Source organism: Erithacus rubecula (genome assembly GCF_903797595.1).
Source record: "Erithacus rubecula genome assembly, chromosome: 1".
NCBI classification, from domain to species: Eukaryota; Metazoa; Chordata; class Aves; order Passeriformes; family Muscicapidae; genus Erithacus; species Erithacus rubecula.
Window position 1 is genome coordinate 75,338,747 of NC_136658.1, and position 20,357 is coordinate 75,359,103.

Sequence of the window (20,357 nt, forward strand, 5' to 3'; positions counted from 1 at the left end):
CCAAACACTGTATTTTGCTGATAAGGGACACAATTATTTTTAAGGATAGCAGTGTAACTTCCCTTCACTTACCTCTGTCACTGGGCTGAAGGAGTATTTTTTGGGGTAGACCAGGCTTCTGCATGAACGGCAGGGAGGTGCAGGTGGCAATTCCAGTACATTCCAAAAACTGGGCAAGATTTTAGCCTACAGACTGGATAACTACTACACTGATGGGGTTGAATAAAAAGTAGATGACAAATCTGTTTTTTTTGCTCATGGGTGTTAATTACTTCTCTAAGTTGTCTTCTGCTTCCAAGGGAGCCTGAACAAGCTTTCTTCATGGAGAGATGTGGGTTGCTAGACCTGGTTTTCTGCCAAACAGACGGCAGAATAAACTGTAAGGATGTCTACAAGCTAATGCTTCTCCTTGTGCAAACCAGGGAGCTGAGTCTGTGTGGTATTTTGCAGTAGCTTCATGGCTAGGTTCAGCCCAAGTCTGCCAATTTTTTGCATTTCTTACCTCTTCCTGGTATCACTGTATTGTCCCTGCTGTCACTTCTCCTTCAACTATCACATCCAGCAGCTTTCTGCCCAATCCCCTCTTGGGGCTGTGGAGCCCTGTGTTGAGGTTGTGCAGGATTTTTCTGTGTGACATTGGCAGCAGTGAAATATGTGGCTTGTGGTCAGGCTCACAGTCTGGCTGGTCAGTGTAATCTTTGTTTTTTGAGGGGAATAAACCCCTTAAAATACCACAAACTTCAGCAAGTCTTGCTTTGATCTGAAAAAGGAGCAAGAATTCTTCTGTCATGTTTTTGATAGAAGTTCTGAGATAAATATGAAATGGACTGTGTTTGGACACCTCTTTTCCCCAGTCCTTCCCTATCAGGAGCCTTCCAGCCATGAATGTTTGGGTTAGGTGGAGGCAAAACTACTGAAACAACAGCTCTCCTGTCCTGGAGCTGGAGAGAGCTGTGCCTAAGAAAAGAGTATTTACTCAAAGCAAAAAATCCTCCACACCTACCTCACTGTGAAATTTAAAACACCAATGTTCTAGCCCTTTTCTGATGAGATTTATTTAAATAGAATTTATCAGAACTAGGCTGGATACCTGTGTGTGAAAACAGGAATGGTTGGTTACCCCACTGACGTATTAATCAAACATCATGCTTGTATGATTTGCCATGCTGTGTGCTTACTTTAGACTTAAATGCCTAAAACAAATGCATTTTGTTGTAAATGTATCGGTTTAGGAACTGTGTAGTCTTTGCAGTCACAGCTTGTGAAATAATTTGCAAAACACTTATGAAACTGAATTTTTTTTCCCATGTAGCCCCATACTTCATCTCCTCTGCTCCACCTCCTTGCACTATCCTCAGCTCACATTTGTCTGTGTGTGTATTTCTAGGCTACACTGATGTACACATCCTGTAGTCCTGGCAGCCAGGCTTTGTGACTGACCTGCACAACTAATTCCCATCCCAAAATGATGCTCCCTGATGAGGCATGTGTCATGGACTGGTGGGGAAGTTAACTAGCCCAACAAGTTGGAACATTGACATATCTCAGTTACACTGGAAATGTGGCCACACCATTGGTGTCCAGCATACCCTTCTGCCTTTGTTTGGACTATCCAGGCTGCCTCATTTAGGGCTTCTTTGTGTGGGAGCTTCTCATGCTGTTCCAAGGCAGCTGAGGCATTGGCGGCCCATCCAAGCCATGCACTGTTGTCTCCTTCAGCACTGAGTGACCCTGGTCTGTGGGGCTGGTCTAGTCAATGAGCAGAACAAGTTGGATCAGATGCTAGGATGCAGACATTGCTTTCATTCCAGTGTGCATCAGGGCACTGCCTATTAGGGAAGGCCTTTCTGAAGAACTCTACAGTGGCAATTCCTTGGAAAAACTACCACTGAAATGGCAGACATGCAGAAGCCTCTCTGCTGCAGGAGTGGATGTGTCTGCACATGCTAGCCAAGGATTGTAAACTGCTTGTCTGGGCCTGCAATGATGAGCATGTGATGCTTGGAAGGAGCTGATCCCTCCCCAGCCCTTGAATTATGGCTGGAATGTGGGAATACTGAATCTGAAAGCAAATATACTAATGCCTTTCACTGTTAGTATGGTGTAAATCAAAGTTACAGAAAGCTTTTGTATTTATGCAAGCATTCTGTAGTTATGCAAGCATTCTCACAAGGCTGTAATGTATTTTTAAATTCAGCTAATGAGTTCAATGACAAATTTACTTTGGTTTTTTCAGAAAAGGGAAGTTTTTCTTAGTTCTGCTCTGTTGAGTCACTCTCCAGCAGCCACACCAGGGTGCAGGGCTGGCAGGTCTCACTTGCAATTCTGAATGGGGCAAGCAATTGAATTGCCTGCAAATCAGTGGAAAAACTCCTGAATTAACAAAAAAGTATTCTAATTACTTGCTAATGATTAATGTTTTGATTGTAGAAGCTTAAAGGAGTGATGTAGCATAATTTGAATTTTCATACAATCCTAGAATGGTTTGGATTGGAAGGAACCTTTGAAGTTTCATGCAGTCCAATCCACCTGCCATGGGGTTATTCAAAGGCCACTCCATACTGACTCTGAATACTTCATTTGCATACACAGTTACCCAGGGATAGCAAAAGAAGTTTCTCAGATGCCTGCAATCACCTTGGAATAAGGCAAGAAGCCTCATGACTTTACCACATAGAATTTCTATTCCCTTTGCACCCTGAATGAATGTGTGCCCAGCACAGGCCAAGTTCACCCTTATGTGGGCAGTTTCTCTGAGGCTTGTTACAAAGTATTTTTTCTGGAAAAGCAGTTTACACTCTTCCATCTCATTCATAGAAATAACACTCCTCCTTTCCCAGCAAAGGAAAGGAATCTTTTGCTTCAATTCAGCATCTGGGAATGGAGGAAGTTTTTAATTGGGACAGTTTTTAATTGGTGCAGCAGTGCTGTGAGAGTGGCTGTTTGAGAAACATCTGGTCTGCAGACATGCTGATCCACAGGTCCATGGTGTAGCCTGTCAATCAGTCGGGATGCTCATGGGTCTCTTGGCAAGGGTGACCAGGGTCTGCAGCTGCCTCATGGTCTGCCTCCAGCTGGAGCTGCCACTGCTCTCCATGACTTACCTGCTGGCCTCCACCTGCTCCCTGCTGCTCAGGGATGTAGCAAAGTCCAGTTATTTATATCCACTTTGATCTGCCCCTTGTCTGCACCCAAAAGTCACAACTCGGCTGTGCCCTTCATCCTGGTGAAATAATAATGTTTGGGAAAGTCTTGTCCTTCCTTTTTTCTGTCAGTCTGATTGGATATGGATGTGTCCCATATCTGTGTTGGATACTTTTTGTTCTGCATGAAGGTTAGGGCTCTTAATGTTTTGTTTGTTTCCCTGCTATTGTTTTAATAATAAACCAACTTCTGTTACTGTCTAACTTACTTCCTTATACCCTAAGGAACATTTCCCACCTTCTTCCAATACCATTGTCCAAGGACCACAACTGGTTTATGCTCAGTGACATGGCCAGGGCTTTTGGCTAAGCAAAGATCTGCCTTCATTTTATCTGGTTTAAAGGAGATAGAAGCTTACTTATTCAGTTTTGTTTCCCAGAGCATTAATTTTTTTCTGCTCAATACTAAGGCTGAATTCCTGGCAGATAATGGATGATGGGTTGTTTCAAGTGAATCCCTGCTAGTCTGTCTCTGGCTTTCATTTGGAAGTTTAATTATCAGTGGAGATCCCCTTTGGTGTTACGACAAATTGAGAGAGGTAAATCAAGCAATTTTCTTGCAAGGTGTAATTTGAAGTCATGCTGAGGAACTATTTGAGGAGAATGTACTAGACCTGGTGGGAGACTTTTCAGTTAGATGCTTTTTCATCAGAAAATAGTGATTCATGTAATTAGCGAGGTGTGATGCCCTATAATGGCTAGGCAGGAAGACATTTCCTTGGCTTTTTTTGTCTCTGAGGAGCTGTGGATGGCAAATGCACTGCTGTCCTCCTCAAAACATCTGAGTGCTGTTTTGTGCTGACAGGATCCTCACCAGCTGAAATTTGAAGTGTGGGCAAAAAGGGCTGAGGGCACTGCTGGCATCTTTGGATGGTGCTTCTCAGATGGGAATCTATCCTGGAAAGTGTCACATCCCTGTCCTCTGCCCTGTCGTTTATGGTGGCTTGCCATTCAGTCAACTGTAGTCACAGTGTTGAGTTTGTTTCCGTGGTGGTCACTTTCCCAGCATGATTCCCCAGGTGGTTGTTCTGGTACAGCTATGGGATGAGAGGCAGCAGGCTGGGAAGAGGAAGATCTGGTTTCATGGTTTAACCCTGCCAAAACAAACATGTTGCCTGGCTGCACCTCTTTTCCCTGTTTTGAGGCAGGGTGCACTATATCCAGTTGGAGTTCAGAAAGTATTTCTCTAATCTGTTTTTGCAACAGTTGGGTGGTGGAGATCTGATATTGTACTCTGTCCCAACTGTTCATTGTGCCTGCAGTTGGAAAGTGATGTAGCATCAAATTCCTCAGTGCAAATTAAGCATGGCATGGTGTGTGTTTCTGCAGTAGGGGAATTAGTGTCTATCCAACCTTCTCCCTGTTGAATGGCTTACTGAGTGCCACATTTGATAATAATCACAGCTGGAGCTTTGTGCAGAAGAAAGGATGTCACAACTTTTGTAGATTTTGAAGCTTGAATTCTGAGTGTTTGAAATGCTCTTCTCATTACTTCCACAGCAGGAACCTTCCTCCTTTACTTTGGTCAAAAATGACTACTCATTTCAAAATGTATTTTGTGTATCATCACAAATAACCCAGATTGACTTTTCTGCAGGTATTGAGACAAAACACTGAAGTTTCCTGCTTTGAAATTTTGAGGAAGCTGAGAATTCCTATCTGAATTTATGGAATAGGATAGTCTTTACCATCTTGGAAATTCTCATGGGATGAGAGGATTTTCTGACCTTGGTACAGCCAGTAGCCATGACAGTTTGGAAAGCAATTGGGTGAGCTGCAGCCATGGCATTCTCCCATGGCAGTAATTGAGCACCTTCATATCCAGTGGAACTTGCTGTTATAGAGATTATATATGTATTATATATTTTATATATATTATATAATAGGGTGCCTCTATACTCCACATCTTTCAGTAATTGGTTGCTGGTCTGTGGGTGATATAGGGATTATAAAGAGCGCCTCACCTTTTCCAATAGAATAAATCCTGCAGGTCTGTGAGACACAGGGAGAGGAGTGAGTGATGATGCTTTGAAAATGTTCCTATACTCAGAAGACTGAGGAACAGAAAACTGCAGCATGCCCAGCTGTCCCCCAGCACCACCTCCCTCCTGGAGCTAAAGGATCTGTTCAACAAATGAGAGTAATATGATCCCCTTCAGTCAGGCAGTGTGCTGTTAAACAGGTGAATAAGGTTGGGTTTTGTGTACACTGCACACACACACACCTGTGTGTGCCTGTATCTTTGTTTAAGGTGTTACTTGTATTTAACTCCCTGACTCCCTTCCTTTGAGTAGCAAATGCCTTGCTAGTGGCTGATCTTGATTTTAATGACAAAACTGGCAAAGAATTTAACATTAATGTCCATATATATATAAGTATACACACTCAAATGTAATCTAGATTAACATATATTGAAGTATATGCATACATTTGCACGCTTATTAAAAAAAGTAATGATAATCAAGAAAGGAACAATTTAACAGTACATAGGCAATACCTTTCTTTTCTGGTTAAAATACTTCAGCAGGGCAACATCTCTTCACACACAATGAAACAATTGCAAAGAATTGCAGCTGCTTTGGTGGCTTTTGGCTTGACTCCTTGTTATTGCTGCTACTGTAGTGAGATAATTCCCAGCTTTGCATAATGCTTGATCATGCCTTTGCTTTCACTGGCCTCTTTGCTGCTGGCTGCATCTGCAAATGGCTGCAATCAATGTCTCTGAGTTGGTCCTCAGCATTTGTCCCAAGCATGTCTTCTTTGAACTGCCTGCCTTCTCCAGCTGATGGGGACACTTGCAGCTGCTTCAGGGACACAGCCAGACACAACTTGTAGTCTGATGCCACATCCTTTTCTTTGTTTCTAAAAGTCTAGAGATAAGTGCTCAAATATCTGTTGGGAAAGTTCAGCATCTTCTGTAGCCATCTTGACTCTGCTCTGTTGCTTGTTGTAGAGTAACATAAAACAAAGGAGTTTTCCAAGGCAAGACATTTTGGAAGGACATATCTGACACAATTCTTGCTTTATATTGTAATGGATCACACCCAGGACTGATGTGACTTGATTTGCTGAATGATGCTTCAGAAAACATTCAGGAGATCTAGTTTGGTCCCTTATTTTATGACCTTAGTTTCATGCTCTTCTGCAAATTGGAGAGGAAAATTCTCAGAACGGCAATGCCTTGAAATAGGTAAGGAGTGGCGTTTCAGAAGTTGAAACAACTTATAATTGTTGAGGAAGTGATAGTATTGCTTTTGTAAAATGGTGCCTTGTCAGCTTGTTTTTACACATGGTGTTGTGTGTTTAGCTGGACAGATGTTTATTATGGTTTACTTTTTGCTGTCAACCACATGGCAGATTGCTTATTTTCTTACGGGTTTGAGGAATGGGGAAGGAAATCTATCAACCTGATATAATAGGTATGTTAACCATTAGATAAAAGGAGGAAGACTATCTTATTTTATTTGAAAATACAATAGAGTCAGGACACAAAAAGTTGGACAGGGAACAAAAGTAATAAACACAAAATCCACTGTAAATAAAACACCAGTAGCCGTTGGACTATTGAAGTTGGTGGGAGCTTTGCCGTCGACTTTAGTGGGACAGGATTCACCCAAGGATGTGGCCCCTGGCCTGGGGTCCACCCTGCTAGGCTACTTGGGTGTGTCCTTTCTTCCCACCACTCCCAAAGACCTTCTGCTCCAGCCAAAACATAGAGCTACCCAAAGCTTTGGGATGAAGCCATTTCCCCAAGACCCAGGGTCTGAGTGGCTGGGACTTGCAGCTCAGTGTTTCTCATCAGAGAAACCAGAGTTAAGGGAGGGGTGAGAGCTGGAGGGCATGTGCAGAGCAAAACTAATCTGTATTCATTCAGATTCTGTTTCCTCAGCTTGAAGGTGGTTAGTTACCATATGGTAACATTTCTGGAATAATTTATATTGTTTTATGTTACTAGGACTGCATTATGCCACAGGAATACTGACTGTGATTTCAAAAAAAAAAAAAAAGGCTCATCTTTTCAAGTGAGGCTGGGAGTGGAACCAGCCCAGAACAAAGGGTCACTTCAAAGTCAAGGATGACTGTTTTAGAAGGCGAAATCACAGCTGGATCCAACTTCTAAGAAGAGGAAAAATCATAATCTCTGCCAAAATCACCCTTTGATACACTTGCAAAGATAACAAATGATACACAGAAGGTTTTGGGCAGAGGTGTAATGACTCTCTACTGCATCCTGCTAAACCAAAAGATTGTTCTCCTGAAAAAAAATCCCAGTTGTCTTCATTGAAGATTTCTTTGTTGAGCTACAGTGAATATAATTGAAAGAGAAAGGTTGGTTTGGTACCTGCTGTTTCAAAAGCAAAGAAAACATGTAAGAGGTGCTTAGGATAGTGATCAGTGGTCTGTGAGATGAATGACAGTGCTTTGTGTGAGGGCCACAGAACATGGCTGCATTGCAGGCTCCCTGTTTGTTACCTGCAGGCTGTAGGAAGTATTCTATTCACAACAGAGATGCTCAGACTTCTAGATGCTTTTTGGGATAGAGGGTGTTAATATCTCGATCAGCTAGAAGAGCACTGTCTGCTGGCATTAAGCCAGTTGCAGAATGTTGATCTTAATTTCCAGGTCTGCCATAATTAAATAGCCCCTCTTCTAAGCAAATTGTCCATAAAAATGAGTTCTGCTTTATTCTTGATGGCCATAGTACAGCTGTGAACACCTGCAGACAGGCCCAAGGGAGCTTCCAAATTAAATTGCTTTGAAATATGTTTCTTCTGGGATACTCTCAGGTGATGTATAAACTTGAAATAATTCACTAGGTTCTTTTTTTAGTGAATAAATTGTATGTCCCCCTCCTCCCTAGGACCTTGCCAAATTCTCACCCTGATCCTCTGTCTCTGCACCAAGGGTCTGTTGCTACCTTGGAGACATTGCCCCTCGCCAACCCTGTTTTTGTCAAGAAAGTGATTTCTCATGGTGTGTGTCCGTGACGAGGCAGGGAATTTGGGGCCAGTTCCCCCTTCATTTTCAGTGCAGAATTAAAACCACTCAGTTATGTTTGTTTTGCAGGATACCAGATTTTGTTAACGTAGATGTCTGTGTAAGAAGCAAAAGGTCTTTCATTGCTGTTAACTAGCATCCTAGAAAGCAACAGAATTGATAAGTTACTCCAGTGCCACAATCTCGTCCATTTAACCCAATTCAAAGTTTGTGACTGCCCTGTCCCAGGTTTAGGGAGGTGGGCAGTTGTCCAGCCAAAAGCAATCCTGGCTGACATGAATTTGGATAAGGTTCAGTTGGAAAAGAGATTGTTCACTCAATCTGACATATGAATGCGTTTAGGTAAAGACTTAGGTCTGTCTTCCTGCTGAAGGAAGAAGATAGTTTTCCCTCTCTGTATGTGTTGGGAACTCCCATGGTTAATGCAATAAGATTTTTGTAAGATTGGCCTAAAACCTGCTTTTCTTTATTTGTCTAAATCCATGTCTGTTGGGAGCATGTTTGAGAGCTGTTGGTGGGGTACAATTCCTGACACAGTGGGCCTTGTAAATCCTCAGCCCTGTTCCTGCAGTTGTAATTACTTTCTCATAGTAGGGGAGTTTGTGTAAAGCCAAGAGAAAGGGATTTAAGCCAGGACTTATGACTGGTGTCTTGGAAAAGTGAAAAGGATTTTTGGTTTTGTAGTTGATGCTGTGGTGACAAAATTGAAGCATGGATTTAACAGTTGCCTTGGTTAATTAAGTTTCTTAGCATGTATTTTCCCACCTTTTGCACTAGGTTTTAGCTGGAGCTGGTGAAGTACCAATCTCACTGAATTGGACTGTAAATTGCATTTAGGAGTATTTTTGCCTGTGCATTATTCTCAGCACAGTATTGATGTCATGTGCAGTGTGTACTGCTGGAAAGTGTATGCCTCAATCCAGCATTGCATCTAAATAAAAGAACCTTTTTCCTTTTTCATATTTAATGAAGAAACATTTTTAAAGCCCTCTTGCTGAAACCAGGCTTAATGGTACAATGTGGGTATCAGGGTGCGGCTGTTGGAGCTAGAGGATGCAGTCTGTGATGGAAGATGAGGTTCATCCTTGTAGGCTGTGGCCAGCCTGTAGATTTGTAGAGCAAACCAGAGAAAATCTGATGTTTGCACAACACATCTTACAGAGGAGGTTGTCCTGGAGTAGCTGTTTCTCCAGGATGAGAACCCATCAGGCTGGGATGTGTTACATACCCCCCTGCAACATCCTCAGGTTTAAATTCATCCCAGTAGTACAGGGTTTGTGCATTTCACAAGCTCTCTGCTGTGTGAACCAAAGTGTGCTAAATGGGGCAATTTGGATGTTTTTACAGTACGCTCTTGCCCAAAACAGGAAGACCCCTCTGAAATCTGAAAGACAAGATTTGCATTTTTAGTTTGCCCACTTGTGTGTGAACTGAGTGACTGTGGAGCAGGATGGGAGCTGGACTGGAGTATTGCCTGTCTCCCAGGATTGCACAAGGTTTGCATCATGACTGAGAGCTGGAAACAGAAAATGCCTTGGTGGTGTTTATTTTAATTCCCCATGTAGGTCTAGATAAAATGCCAGAGGAGACATTTCACCCTGTACAAAGGTAGAAAGTGAGAATTTTCATTTGCTGAATGTTACATTACAGGGATGTAGCATTGTACCTGTGCAGTGATGCTGATGTAGGAGGGTATTCTGGTCTGGATGATGATGGCAGCATCTTTCTTGCAGGCCCAAACAAGAAGATGGATTGTCAAAAAATTACCAATTTTGGAAACCAGCTTCTTCGTCGGAAAATTGTGGACTGCACTCGAGAAGACAGTCGCCTCTCGCGATGCCTTAACACGTTTGACTTGGTGGCTCTGGGTGTGGGCAGCACTTTGGGAGCAGGTGTCTATGTGCTGGCTGGAGCTGTGGCACGGGAGAACGCGGGACCCGCCATCGTTATCTCCTTCTTGATTGCCGCCTTGGCTTCAGTGCTGGCCGGACTCTGCTACGGAGAGTTCGGAGCGCGAGTTCCCAAGACAGGGTCAGCTTATCTCTACAGCTATGTGACTGTGGGTGAGCTGTGGGCCTTCATCACAGGGTGGAATCTAATCCTCTCCTATGTTATTGGTAAGTGTGGTGGGTGTGCTGCAAGATCCTAGCTTTAGTTCAAGGTGGCAGCCTAGCCTGTAAGGTCACCCTTTGTTTGGATGCCTGCATTACTGTTACAAAATAGATGTTTCACTCTTGCACTCACTGAGGATATCAGGACTCATCAGTGGGATGTGTTTCTGATGGCTCCTGCCACCTGGTGAGGTGAGTGGTGTGCTGCTGGCTGAGGGCTTATTGCTGCTGAGAATCTCTCTGAATCTCCACCTCATCCCTCTGGCATCCCCTGGCTGCTGCACACTTGCTAGGGTGCAAAGAGCATCCTCTCTGCTGAGAAAGGAGCTGCTCACAGAAAGATGCTTTTATAAAGAACATCTGTACTCACAGCTGATCAAGATTAATTCTGGTCCCTTTGGGATCTATTTAAAGTATCTGGAGATAAGAGTTTTGTCTTGTGAATTGCTGCAGAATTAATCTTGAGATGATCTGCGGGTTCACAGTCTCTGGAAAATGCAAACCAAATCCCTTCTAAGCCCTTGACTCCCACTAGGAGAGGCCCTGGATCAAGTTCAGAGCATGCGCTGTGCAACTCAGCTGATGCATTAGAACTAAGCCACACTTTGCTAATTAAGGATTGGTGTCTTTTCAAGCACATTCTGGGCAGGCTGCTTATCAGGCCTCTAAGGCTGCAACAGACTCACCAGTTGAGACTGAAAGCTTGCTAGTTAAACTGAAAACCAACTGTATGCAAAATTACTAAAGAGAGATGGTTTTTTAAAATGCATTTTATGGGATTTGTAAGCATTACCTTGGAATTTAGTTTCCATGGTGCTTGAAGGGTAAGATCATATCAAGAACAACATAGTGGTGTAGCAGCTGCCTGTCTGAGATCATGCTGGCTTTCTCCTGTGTGTTACCTGAAATATTTTTCTCTTCCCCTTCTTCTTTTAAAAGAAAAAAAAAAAAAAAAGAGAAGTTGAAAAGCCAGAGTCAATTAAACTTCTCTCCTTAAGAAATTAGAGTCCTGTAGCTATTTTGTGAATTACATTTACTGCAAGAAGTAGATAAAAATAATTTTTAAAAAAGTAAATGTATAATTTCATCCAGACTTCTACGATGGACTCTGCTTAGGCTACACATAAAAAAATTGAACAGACTTCTTGGTAATTTTTCTTCTGTTCCAGAAAGGTAGTGATAAATCGTCTCCTTCATCTAGTTGGTTTTGGGGCCCTTCCTACCATGATACTGGACGACCAAAATGAGTGACATAGCCATGGTTGCTGTCCCAAAACCTGATTCTGCAAATGTACAATGAAAACTTTTGCCTACTGAATGTTCTGCTCCAAGGATCTGGGCTCAGAGTGGTATTTCTGAGATTTTTTTTCCCTCTCATAATGGATTTTGAACAACTGCCTCAGTTCTTATTTCAGACTTGACTGCTCACTGCATTGTCACAAGGCAGAAAATTCAGTAAAAAATAAGTCGATGCTATCCATGAATGTGTTCAAATACAATTTCCTTACTTTTAATTGAGTCCTGTGTCAAGAATGTGTATTTGCAAACTGTCTTTCTCGTAATTTGTGAGAAAGGGTGGCTAAGGGTGGAAAAATGTTGTGGGAGGATAAGAGGTATAGGAGGTCTCTCTATCTTATCCAACTTTTTTGTCAGAGCTAATTGCCCCTATTTTGAGCAAGGACAACTCCCAGCAGCTTCTGGGGTGTGGAGGAGAAAGATATGTTGGCTGCCACTGTAAGGCCCCAATTAACTCACTCTATGATACTTTTGAAAGTGTTTATAATGGTTCCTGTAGTCTGGGTTAGGCACATGGGAGAAATACAGACCAGATATTCTCAAGAGGTCGAAAGAACAAAGAAGTTTACTGTCAAACTTTTGAAAAATCAGTAAACTTTGGCTAAAGATGTAGTACAACATCTCATCAACATAAAATGCTTCTCACAGCATTAATTTAGCCAACTTAGCAAACTTTAAACCCCTTCCATGTTAAGTTACTCAAAATGTTCCAAGAGGAAATTAGAAGGAGTGAAAGACAGAGAAGATATAGAAAGGCACACATAGCTGCACCAACACCTGGGTTCCAGCAGTGTTCAGATACAAGCTCCAAGGGGAAGGTAGAGTCAAGATGTGCTGCACTCCTGTTCAGCCTTAAAAACCCCTGGGGATTTGTGGGCCCTCCCCCCAGGTGGGGCTTCTGGTCATTTGGACCCTCAGGAGCTGGGTTAGGCAGAATGGAGCCCTGCCCCTGCTCTGCCAATGCAGGGCTGGAATAGAGCCTGGGGGGCAGAGCACTGCCTCACCAGGGCAAAGCTTGACCTGCTCACTCTCACACACACAGGCATCCCTAAATGTCTCAAGGCATCAGTCCTTCCAGTCTCTGACAGGTGCATGCTGCATTTCAGAGCCAGGGCTTGAGAGGGGCAGAAAACCACTTTTTTTTTCCTTAATCTTGCTGACAAAATGCCAAGCAGTGCATTGAAAATGTGCATCTCTAAGGAGCTCAGCTTAGCTTGGTGTTTTCATGCTGAGGTTCTCAAACATCAGCTCAGGAAGTATTATGAGGGTGGAAAAAGAAATCCTGGGGTCCCAAGGATGGGTGGCCAGTAGCTTTTAATTAATCAAAGTGACTTGAATTGGGGGAAGGCTTGTGTGGAGTCTTGGAGGTGGGTGATGAGGAAAAAAATGGGCGTGCAACTGCTCAGTTATGGTCTAGAGAGAAGGAGAAAGATGTCCTAGGACCAGGATCTTCTGTGATGACCTGGGTTTGGGGCACTGTGCCAGATTGTGGGATGCGTTTCAGGAACTAGAAACTGGTGGGAGTTGCTAGTGTGATAAGTAACGGCATCTCTGGTAAGCAATTGCTGCTGTGCCTTCCTGGCACTTGGTGACCTTCTTGACCTTGGCTTTTTCTTCAGCAAGCCCAGCACTGGAGCTCTGCAGTTCTCCTGGGACCTGTGTGCTGTAGGCAGGAGGCTCTGGTGAGGTTTTGCTGACCCAGAACTAGTAAATCCTCCTGGGCACTGTGCTTTCTAATAACAGCAAGAGATTATCCAGGTGTCTGTGTTGTTGAAAGAATGTCAGATTTCCCCCTGCTCCCTCAAGCCTATTGGTTACAGAGAGTTCCAGGTAATGGCTGATAGTTATGTGGAACTGGCATCCAAGCAGCTGGCATCTAACATAACACATGCAGGAAGGAACTGGGTGTTCCCATCCTAGAATGTGAAATATTAGAGTTAGGACAAAAAAATAGCACTAAAATAGTCTTTTTTGTCAAATTGTGCCAAAGCTAACTTGAAAAATTGTAATGTGGTACGTGATAACTTTTGCAATTTCTCAAGATTAAATTGATGGCAGTGATGTCCAAACTCTTTTAAAAGTGTTCACACTGTGCACTTTTCTGTCTTGGTGAACAGAAGAGTCTCCCAACAGGCCTGTTCTGCAGCTTAATTTTTATGCTGTTGCAAAGCTGGATGGGGCAGGTGAGTGTTCTCAGCTGTGCTGCAGGTGCTGCCCACCGATGCTGCAGAGGATTTGGCTGTAGGTGAGCACAGACATTGTTTGACAGGATTGCAGGTGCCGGGTTGGGACCTGAACACCCACTCACAGGTGAGTGTGGCAGGACACACTGTTCTGGGTGGAAAGGGGCCTCTGATGGTGTCCTCTGAGGAACTGCTCTGCAAGCCAAAGCCAAGCCAAGCTTGTTTTTAAACTAGGTAATTATGTACAGTAATAATTATGATATGCAGATAGGTGCTGTTACACGTAGTGTATAAGATGTTGGGAGTGTAACAGTAGCCATGTTAACACAGCAGATGTTGGCTTTTACGCAAGCCCACTTATTTTACAAAATGCTGTCACAGTCTGGTGATAGCTCTTTGTTGTTACTGTTTCAGTTCTCTAAAATGACACTGTCCCCAGCTTGCTTGGCATAAGACCCCAGGTTCAGTCCTCCTATCAGCAAGTTGCACTTAGTTGGATGCACTCAAATGGAAACAAAAAGTGGACCCAGAGGGCAAAGCCTGAGCACTTGCTGTGGTCACCGCCAGCATTCTACAACAGGCTGACTTATGCTCAGATAACATGTAAATTGTATCTGAGTCTTTTTCCTTCTTGATACTCTAGCACTGGGGGTCAGAGCAGACTTGAGTGTTGCCAGAGTGCAGAGCTGGCCATTGGTGTGGTCCAGGCTCTGGTGTTCCAGCATCACACTGCTGGAGGGCAACTGGATTCTGTAAGGTCTCTCTCCTTGGACTGCAGCCACCTAACTGGAGCTGCCAGGAACTTCTTCCAGCATTAAATTTGGACCTCTCTGGTAACAGAAATTGCCAGGTTTGGAGGAAGATCAGGGGTGTGAGGAAAAGGTCAGTCAGGGCAGTATCTAGAGCAAAGCTGAGGTTTGCAAAGAAGGCAGACTAAAAGGATTTTTCTCATCTTGTCAGCTCAGCATGAATCTGAGGCCCACCACCTGTGTGTGTTACCATCAGAGCAGATGCCAAGCATGAACCCAGGCTGTGGGCTGGGTATGGAGAGGAAAGGCTACTCCCAGCACCTGGGAGCACATGCAAGGTTGCTTTGAGACCCTCTGTATTGAGAACCTTTCAAGGCTGCCCCTGGTTTGGAACATGTGGCAGCTACAAAGGGTGATCTTTGTCCTTTCTGTCCTCTGCAAGGAACCTCGAGTGTGGCCAGAGCCTGGAGTGCGACGTTTGATGAAATCATAGGGCAGCACATTGAAAAGTTTTGTAAAAAATACATGACGATGGATGCTCCTGGAGTGCTAGCAAAATACCCAGACATCTTTGCTGTGGTGATAATCATCATCCTAACAGGTGAGGCACTGGAGGGGTTTGTGAGTCTTGCACCTCCTTCTTCTGTAATCTCATTGTTTGCTTTTGGAATGAGCGTGAAGTCCTGATTTATTTAGAACAATGTATTAAAGACTTTTTTTTGCTACGAGTGTTGGATTGACCTATATAGCTGCTGTGGAATTAGCACAGGGCATAGCCTGTTTACAAGGTTTTTAATTAGAGGGGAGCATTCTTGATATTTTTTGCGCCACTTTTAAAACCTTCAATCAAATTTTATATAAGGATGAAAAGAAAAGATGACTTTTTATCCTCAGTCACAAATCCTATTACACAGGAATTTCATGCAGTTGGTCTATCAAACTTATTCCCCCTTTGATAATCTGCCAATTTTTGATGCCTTGAACCAGAAAAGTGAGGGGAAGGAAGTAAGAGGACTTGGTTGCAGTCTCGTGTACTACTGTTTTGGTTTTGGGGTTTTTTTTAATACATTTTACAATTTGCAGAAGTGAACGCAAGACTGCAGAGAAATAAATGTCATAGACACATAGGCAGTGCCTCTTTTTTTTTTTCTGTTTTTCTAAAAAGATGCTAAGCCTTTGATCATAAATTGGAAAAGTTTTGACAACTTGCAAGATCAAAATTCTTCTGAATGTTTACTTTTACTCCAACTGGATCTTGCAAAGCATTACCAAGTTTAGACAAATTAAAAAAATGATGTTTCTGTATTCCTCTGCAGTTTCCAGCAGGCAGGATCTGCAGTGTCACACTAGCAAGGTTATCCTGACATTTCCCACTCTGATGGGAACGGCCTTCTCACTATGTGAGGTCATGGGGACAGGCATCATAAGCAAGGGATGCTTTGGCATTTGGGTTTGTGTTTGGATCTAGGGCTGCTGAAGCCAATAGCAACCTTCTGTTTTCAGGATTGCATCTGAGTGGGAGAGATTTTCCTCTTTGTTCATTTGTATGTAATATGAATTGCTTTCATTTCAAATCAGAATCTGGTCTTTCACCTCAGATACAATTTATAAAATTTAGAACTCCTTACTTCAGCACTGCTGAGGTGCAAAATTATAAAGGCTACTTTATATTAAGATGGCTTTATGCTCCTGCATGAAGAAAATTCAATGGATTTTAATAAGAAAGGCATAATAAAAAAAAATAAGAAATGGTTTAATAAAAAACACATTATTTTCTAAAAAAAAGCTGCTGAAAGAGCAGCTTTAGTCCCAAATATCATCACCACGCATCTATTTCTGCCTGCACTATCTTGAGCTTCAGATTTCTAAAAAGTGCCTTACTTTTTTTTTGTGGGCTGGTATGCATTTTTACCAAACACTCCTCTGATATGGCTGTCTCATTTTGTTTCCTATTTTAAAAGAAGGAAAGGTGAGTACACAGGATGCTGCTCTCTCATTGAAGTCCCTTGGACTAGCTGTAAAAAAAAAAGTAAAGCTGTGTTGTGCTTCTTCCTCACATCTATATGGACTTTTTTTTACTTCTCCTTCAGCCTTAGATTTGAGTTAAAAGTTTCAGTTCTTAAAAATCAGACACCTGCAGAGGAAGTTGAGAGCTTGTTGACCTCAGAAGCCAAGCTATGCCTCGGTGAGATTTTGTTTACAAGAAGAGCCATGCTCTTCTTCAGGTAGATTATCTTAGACCAAGCTGAAATCCTGCTCTCACTGTACTCACTGGCAAAGCTCTTGCTGATTTAAGTGGGAGCAGGATTCCCAAGATGCCAGCTTCTTCTTGGTCTTCAGCTCTAAAAGTAGTTATTAGAAGCAGAGTCCTCCCAGATTTGGTCCCTGCTCATATTTCCCCGTTTCTAAGGAAAGTTGAGTGTTGTTCATAACTTCTGCATTTGGGCAAGACCTCTAAGACAATGTTCCTTCATTGAAAACCACCTGTTGTGCTTTCTATGGGTCTCTGTATGGAGTTAGAGGCTGTGGGAGTAGTTTAAGTGTATTAGCAAAGCACTTCACCAGGGACACAGTCCACATGGGCATGCTGGGTGGGAAGGTGTCACATTCTGGAGCAGTAATGTCTGAGCTGGAGTTCTCATCCTATTTTTGGATGAGTTAGTCCTGAGCCTCTTGGCTATGGGAAGAAACCAGTTGTGATAATTTGGGCAGAGCACAGAATGAACCAGTTGAGCCATGTCTATGAATCCCCAGCACCTGCTGGTGGTGGTGAAATATCTAACCTATGCCATTTTTTTCCCCAGGGCTTTTAGCTTTTGGTGTGAAAGAATCTGCCCTGGTGAACAAAGTGTTCACCTGCATCAATGTCCTTGTCCTTGGATTTGTCGTGATCTCTGGCTTTGTGAAAGGATCTGGTAAAAACTGGAACCTGACTGAACAGGACATTTACAACACCAGCCATAGCAGTTTCAAAGACAAGTAGGTTGGATGTTTTCTTTTCATCTCAGAAACTGGTGCATTTTCAGAAGCATGCTTAAATGGGAGGTTGTGGACTGAGTTAGAAAACCAATGAATGGGATGGCTGCTTCCTTTGCCAGATACCTTGGAGGTAAAGCTGTCTTTGGTGTGTGTTTGCTGAAAGCAGTTTGTGCTGATGGACTGAAAGTGCTTAGGAGTAGGCTGTGTCATTGTGGGCCCTGCTGCTGAGCTGATAATTTCTAGCTTTATAACCAATGTGGCATCCAAAGTTGAGATAAAAAGAGCTCCCTAGACAACATCCTACTCCAGTCTACACCAGGCTGGCTCTGGTGCCTGTATAAAATTATGTCCAAGTATAGCTGTGTACCTTCTTTAAACACTTGGGTAGTATCCTTATGGAGACCTTGTCCAAATGCCTCAATAAAATGAGGGCAAGTTTCAGATTATTTTAATGCATTGCTGCAAGCATATCATAAATCTGCTTTTAATGACAATTTGCTGCTTGGCCAAAATTCTCTCATCCTACTCAAGATTGAAACCAAGGAGCTTACAAGGCTTACCAGTAAGACAAAACTATTAATTTTTGCTTGAGACTGTACCACCCAGAGTAAGGGCCTTTAAATATCTCCACATATATCAGCTCAGTCCTGGCTTGCTACCTAAACCCTTTATGATGGTCTGCAAGGAAGTGCAATTGGGCAAAATCTTCATAAAAGATTTATAAATGTTGTGTGATTTATCTTGTGTAAAAGCCATTTCTTGAGCCCCTTTTCAAAATTCAACCTGCTGCAAACAAATTGCTTCCATAGGACAGGTCCCCTCTCCTTCCCTCCTGCTATTCTCATGCAAGGAGCAATTATGGCAAGAGTTTCAAAGTATGAGTGCAGCTCTTTGACCTGCAAGACCTACTATTTTTGTAAAATCCATCTGGGGTTTATTTTATCATTATTTCCAGAGTAATCCACATTTGGCTTGTGCTATTTCTGTAGGACAGTTTTCATCTAAGTCTCAGCAGAGCTTCTTTGAGAGAGTTCAGATGCTTATATCTAAGAAGACTTGCAGATTTGGGATTTATTTTAGTTTAACTGCTTTAATTCATCTTTACAAAGGCTTTTCACTGAAAAGGTGACCTAAGTCACTTGAACTGAAGGGCATGCTTGTTATGTCACTCAACCCAAGGCACATGGATCTGGGATTGTAATCCAGAGTGCTGGGATCAGCCTGTGTTTCTGTTAACGTAAATAAACTTTGGATAAGACTCAGCAAAGCCTTTGTTGTGTCAGGGATCCAGGTTCCACTTCTGTCTCACAGTTACAGTCATGGTTTGAGTATGAGCTTGGCACAAGGAATTTGGAAGCTGAGAATGGAAGATGAGGTGGATTTTAAACAATCATGACACCCTGCATTCCTCTCTTATGTCTATTCACCTACCTTTTATATGAGTCCATCTGAAGCAAAAAGTGGATGGTTCACATGTTTCTCAGTCTTCAGCTTTTCAAAAGTTTGTGTTTAAATGAATATATGTATGTACATGCATGCAGTAATGTTAGTAGAGGATTTTTAATATTCATGCTATTCTTCTCCTTTTCTTAGCCAAGACATTTTTATCCACCCCACAAAACAGGTGGTGGGAACAAGCCATGAACCATTCCTATTCCATGCATTCCCCAGGCTTTTGCAGGCCAATCCAAAGCTCAGCAGTGGGTAGGGCTTAGCATTTTCCTGGTATTTGCATGCTAGCATATGAAAGGGAGAGCCTGTTTCTTCAAATGTTGGCTTTGGATTTTGTCATGAGCTATGTGAGTAGCTTTGTGACTCCCAGCTAGGCAGGATAACTTCTAATCCCTTGCTATGCCTTTCAGTCAAACACAGGAAGAAAAGCTCTATGGTGTTGGAGGGTTTATGCCCTATGGATGGAAAGGAGTTCTCTCAGGGGCAGCCACGTGTTTTTATGCTTTTGTGGGATTTGACTGTATTGCTACTACAGGTAAGAGGGAAGATGTCTTCATTCTGGTTATGAGCCTGGCTGCTGGTAGATTGACTTTAAGTTACATTGCAGAGCACAGATAATAGGGAATTCAGGACACTGCATTTGTCTTCTCTCTGAGCCTCAGCTCAAAACAGGCTTTTGGCTCAGCTGCTCCTGATAGTGAAAGTGCTGAATTTGTTCAAGTCCCTGAGTGCCTGAGTGCTGACTTCTAGCTGCTATGGCACACGGATAAACTGTATAACCATGAGCTTCCTCCCTTCCCTGCCTGCAGGGCCCAAGCTTGGGGATGGTCAGTGATGACACTAACAGGTCAGCCTCCACAGAAAACATGTCCAGGTTTACCAGCCAGGCAAACAGCGAAGGCCCAGGTTCACATGCCTCATATGAGTCTGAGCCTCCAACTCCAGATGATCCTTTAATCAACAGGTTATTCTAGAACAGAGTTCTTTGGTGCCTTCAGCTGAAGAAGCTCTGATAGCTTACAGTATTTTAAAGATTCAGAGAAAGAGAAAGCCTCTGGGGAGTAAACTGCACCCTAGAGCTGTGCCTCAGTCAGGAATTTTTACCTGTAAATGTTGAGAGGTCTCATTTTGGGAGAGAAGTCATCAGCATAGTCATGTTTCTTGTGGCTAAGATGAATTTTAATTCCCTGAAGAAAGGACTATTCTTAATTTCACATTTGGCAAGAATTGTTGGAGCAGAGGGAGAAGGGAATCATCATAGAGAGATAAAGCGTTACTGTGTCTTGTTCCAAGCAAGGAGTTGGAGAAGTGTTGGCTCCATTACTCCAGCCAGCCATGAAGCCTCTCCTTGTGGAAGAAACATTCATCTGCTTTTGACTTGTAGGT

General features: G+C 42.9%; 1 protein-coding gene across 3 annotated transcripts in view; it reads left to right on the forward strand.

Annotated features, from left to right (window-relative positions):
• The window catches only part of SLC7A1 (solute carrier family 7 member 1), a 37,968-nt gene that overhangs the window by 6,315 nt on the left and 11,296 nt on the right, over window positions 1-20,357 (forward strand). For all 3 annotated transcript variants that reach the window (XM_079298442.1, XM_079298441.1, XM_079298443.1), the window contains exons 2-5: window positions 9,935-10,318; window positions 14,983-15,141; window positions 17,345-17,519; window positions 19,382-19,506. In XM_079298442.1, the coding sequence (XP_079154568.1) occupies window positions 9,949-10,318; window positions 14,983-15,141; window positions 17,345-17,519; window positions 19,382-19,506 (829 nt within the window). In that variant the 5' untranslated portion in view covers window positions 9,935-9,948. The remainder of the gene's footprint in view (window positions 1-9,934; window positions 10,319-14,982; window positions 15,142-17,344; window positions 17,520-19,381; window positions 19,507-20,357) is intronic.